Here is a 4622-nt window from a genome sequence, read left to right as displayed (position 1 = left end):
TGGTGGATGTTGTTGTTCCCCCACTCTCCTGCCTTCATAATGGAAGTTGTCGATACTTTAAGCAGGATGAGCCTGGTGAGTTTAACTATGGTAGAACACTTAAATAGTTGAATCTATACAGGCTTAGAAGAGAACTGATAACTTTCAAGGGATTATCTCCCCCGGCCCCCAGTTTTGTGTCCTATGTCAGGGGAGCCTTCACTATTTCCAGGGGCAAGACCTTGTTAAAATGGACATACGTGAATGTGATTATGTGTAATTTATTTACTTTCATCCCTTGCTGCTCAATACTAGTGTTTTACGAGTGTGCTGACTTGTTTTGGTGTTGGTCTAACTTTCGCTTTGTTTTGTTGCCCTAGACTTTTGATCAGATGGTTAGGATTGCTCAACCAACAAATAATTCCAATCTGAGAGGTGGCTTAATGTTTCAAGATGCTTCAGTTTTAGGTTCACTGCTTGACTGCAATGGAAACAAACAAATTAAGGAGGGAAGGAAAAACATGGAGCATTCGACCTTTTGTTGGCAAAAGGAACACTACTTGTTAACATGAGTAAACCTGCATAAAATAGTTGAGACATAGAGAGATGCCATATAGGAGCATGGAATCCCAAAAGCTAATAATATCTCTGAGACTAGTACAAAACTCTTGGTTTCCTCAAACAGGGAATTTCTTCTGCTTATACTGGAACTGTGTAACTGTTGACGAACTACTAATTTGACAGCTACTTAGTTTAGCTAGCTTACTTCATTTATACTGGAATTATACTTCACTAAATCTAGATCCTACTATTTAAAAGAAAAAAGCCCTACTCTGCCAAAATTGGCCGACCCTTTTCAGTAGTCCCAAATAATAGGGAATGCCAGCTCTTCATGCTCATCATCCTCCTGAAGGCCACTGGATACTATTCCCTTATTATACTCTAGTCCATTGCATATGAACCAGAATGTCCCAGTCGAAAGTCTGCTAGCCCGTATTCATCTGGAGGTAGAGATTCCACTAGTCCCAAATAGTAGGGAATGTCAGCTCTTCATGCACAGGATCATCCTGAAGACCACTGGATACTACTCCCTGATGATACTCTAGTCCATTCATATCAACCAGACTGTCCCAGTTGAAAGTCTGCTCACTAAGAGCTGCTAGCCCGTAATCATCTGGAGGGAAAGATTCCTCCACTGGAAAGCTTCTGGTGGTTTTGCTGTCATCTGATGTGCTATCTACTTTCAGTATACCCAACTGCTGAAGAAATTCATTGAGATCTATCTGAGGTTTTTCTTCACGTTCTTCTTGCACTTTCCCAACTGAAATCATCTCCTCTTTGTTGATTACTGAATCTTCCATGTGGATATTATCATCTATGATCTGAAATGCAGATTTCAAATCAAAGGAAGATGAACATGATGAAGATGAGCAAGATGGTGAAGATTGATTGTGAGCCGAATTTTTCTTGAACTCCTGGATCCTTTGATGAATGTCATGAACACTGGGTTGGGCATTCAAATTTAGCATTCTGTATGAAGGAAACATGGAAATGAAGTTCTTAGAAGGAAACCATTTGAACTTCTGGGATTTGCTCGGAGGAGTGGAATATGGTTGGAGGTGTGGTAGATTGAGGTAAGCATCAGGCCCATACAACTTCCTTGCAGCTTCGTCATAGGCCATGGCAGCTTCTTCAGCGGTAGCAAAAGAACCCAACCAGAGTCTTGTTCTCTTCTTGGGTTCTCTGATCTCCGCAACCCATTTGCCCCAAGTTCTTTGCCTAACTCCACGATACTCACATGTCGCATTCTGAGGGCCACCCTTGCCTCTTGTAGGGCCTTTCTTCCATGGTTTTGATGGAGCTTTCCTGTAAGAATCCATGTTGGTTGGCTGAGAAAGCTTAGATGGGAGAGTGTTGGTAGGGAAAGCCGGAAATAGAATTGAGAGTGCAATGGATGGGACTGAGGGTGTGGGATTTGTAGTGAGTGAGACTGTGAATAGTGTAGTTTGGCTTAAATGTTGTCACGTTTGGAGAAAATTTTCAAGCCCATGAGACCGTTGGTGATCCTTTAGTACTTAGTAAACTTATATTTTAAGATTATTAATCTAAGAACAAAAATTCTCTTCAAGATAGTTCCTAGCATGTCTACTATTATTCTAAGTATTCACCAAAACACAGAAAAAAAGAATATGATTCTATTAAGTAAGCGCTCAAGACCATGCTTTAGCTTCTGTTATTATATTTGTATTTATGGATTGATGGATGTGTTAACAGGAAAAGATAAATATTTTAATGTTAAGTGCAGAGTCATAGATGCTGTCTCAATCGTGGTTCTTCATAGATTAATATGTCCATTCTGATCCGACCAATGGGTCAACCCAGAAAAAAAACTGAGTTTATGGAATAGAGGACAACTACTCGGGTCATAGGTTCAACTGAGTGGGTCAATTGGCTCGATCAGAAAACATCTGATTTGGTTTGTTCAGTCTGGTTTGATGTAGATGGTGCCCTTCCCAGAATTGGGATTGGCTTTGGCTTGGCTGATTCGGATGTCTGATCCGAACCGGCCAATTCGTTCACTATCAGATTGGATAATCAGATGAGACATACTGTTGGATTGTTGATATATATTCTCTTCTCTGATTAATGGTCAACAGCTCATTTTTATAACTGTTCCATCTCGATCGGCTTGGAATTGGCCCATTCGGGCCGACCACTGGGCATGAACCATCCTGATTCATAATCCGTTTAGAAGAATATGATATTGTCAAGTAAGTTAGTATTAAAAAGAAAGTGAGATGAGCAGAATACATTGGAAGTGATCTCTATAACTATTCCTACGATTCCTTATGTGTGTGTGAGTGTGTGTGAGAAAGAGAGAGAAAGAATTTAAATCCGTGAAACCATGAATATTGAAAGAGGGTTATGTGAGTTGAATATATACAAAGGTGGTCTTGGGGAATCTAAGGAGACCACCTCACTATATTTTTCATTTTCACGAGTTTAAATTCACATGTTTTCCTGCCAATCACAACCTGATTCTTGAGAGAGTTCTCACCTCTATCCCATGCTCTCTCTCTCTCTCTCTCTCTCACGCACGTCTACCAAGTTAACACAGATCGAGGCACGTTGTTGATGTATTAGAAGAGGCATATTTGCAAACATGTCTTACCATATCTATAATTTCTCTCCTATTTTCTTAATCAATGAAAAAAAGGAGGGTTTTGATTGTTATAAGAAAACTGATCTCTACTCCCTTAAAATAAGAGAGTTTAGAGGACTAAAAGGGTCAGCTAACCCTCTAATCATGTCCCATAATAGCAGTTTATCATTTTCAATTTTATTAGTTATTTGGTTTTCCCTACTCACATAAATCCTTACCTTACTAGAGTTATTTTTTATTTATAGTAAATACCTTACCAGAGTTTACTACAGTCCAGTGTCTCTATTAAATAAGATATTGACTTCCCTGTAATCCCTCACATGAATCTTGTATCTTGCTCTGAAACCGCAAATCTAGTACCATCTAGCGGTTGTGTTTTTGTATTTTAATTAAATCAAGCAAAATAATATTACTACCCCCTCCAAATGAGAGAGAGACTATTGATCTTACTAAATATAGTGAAAACTTACTAACTATAGTACAAGGGGTCGGTGCCAAGCTGCCTGTCCCTGCACCTGTATGGGGCCAATGGAAACACGTGTAGGAGCATCGACTGGAGGGGATTTTTCATTTTGTAGGGGTGGGGCGGTCATTTCAAGGGGCTGCGTCTAGGCGTAGGCTGCACGCGACCAATTAGCATTCTTTTTCGCCATAGTATTAAATTTTTGAAAAATGTTTGGCCCATGCCTTTATTTTTTTCAGCCACGATGGATTGATGATTTAGCAGATTGTCCATTGGGTACACTTTGAACTTCGATGGTATATCATCTCTCAAATATGGTGGCTAATCTTAACTGTATGTCTCATCTTGTAAGAGCCTTCCCCCTTGATTTTCCAATGATTTATGTTAAATTAATTTTTCAGATTTTCAAACTTTTATTAAACCAGTATAATGATACTTGGATATGCTACATCGATGTTTTCATTATAACAATGGATAGATGATGATGTGGACAACTGTCTATCAAATTTAAATCCAACCAAACTATTGTGTAGTAAGAATGAGTTCTTGCTGGGAGCTTGTAGGAATTCTATTCCCTTAAAATTTTCTTCACTGTCTAACCAAAATATTTATATTTGAATAGGAAATATAATATGGCTAAGGAATATTAAATGACCATAGTAAGATTTTTAGTTAGTTACACAATAATTCCTTATAAAAGTTTTCTAGGGAAAAAATTCTCTAAGAAGCCGGGAAAGGGTACACTAGCACATTTGTATCTATCTCTCTCCTCTTCACATGAAATGACCTCGCTACTTCCTTCCAATATGATAAGTGAATACTGTTACTGTCCTCACCCCTTTATTTTCCATTGAATTAATATTGTGATAGAGAGAGAGAGGGATCCAGATCTTCTAGAGCATGGGCTGCCCGTCCTGCCGTGCTGCGCAGACACAAGGTGGTGTGCATTGATCGCCTTACCCCTGCTCGAGCGCCTTGCCCAAGTGGGGGTAAGGCAGTCATTGCACGTAGCCTTGT

General features: G+C 39.3%; 1 protein-coding gene across 1 annotated transcript; it reads right to left on the bottom strand.

Annotated features, from left to right (window-relative positions):
* Positions 1–777: 777 nt before the first annotated feature.
* Positions 778–1891, bottom strand: LOC122642643 (dehydration-responsive element-binding protein 2F-like). Its single transcript, XM_043836179.1, has one exon. The coding sequence runs from the start codon at positions 1857–1859 to the stop codon at positions 999–1001; it is 861 nt and encodes a 286-aa protein (XP_043692114.1). The 5' UTR covers positions 1860–1891; the 3' UTR covers positions 778–998.
* Between the last annotated feature and the right edge of the window lie 2731 nt (positions 1892–4622).

The sequence above is a fragment of the Telopea speciosissima genome, chromosome 10 (assembly GCF_018873765.1).
Source record: "Telopea speciosissima isolate NSW1024214 ecotype Mountain lineage chromosome 10, Tspe_v1, whole genome shotgun sequence".
NCBI lineage: Eukaryota > Viridiplantae > Streptophyta > Magnoliopsida > Proteales > Proteaceae > Telopea > Telopea speciosissima.
Note: the sequence above shows the minus strand (reverse complement) of the source record. Positions and strands in the feature narration are given on the sequence as shown.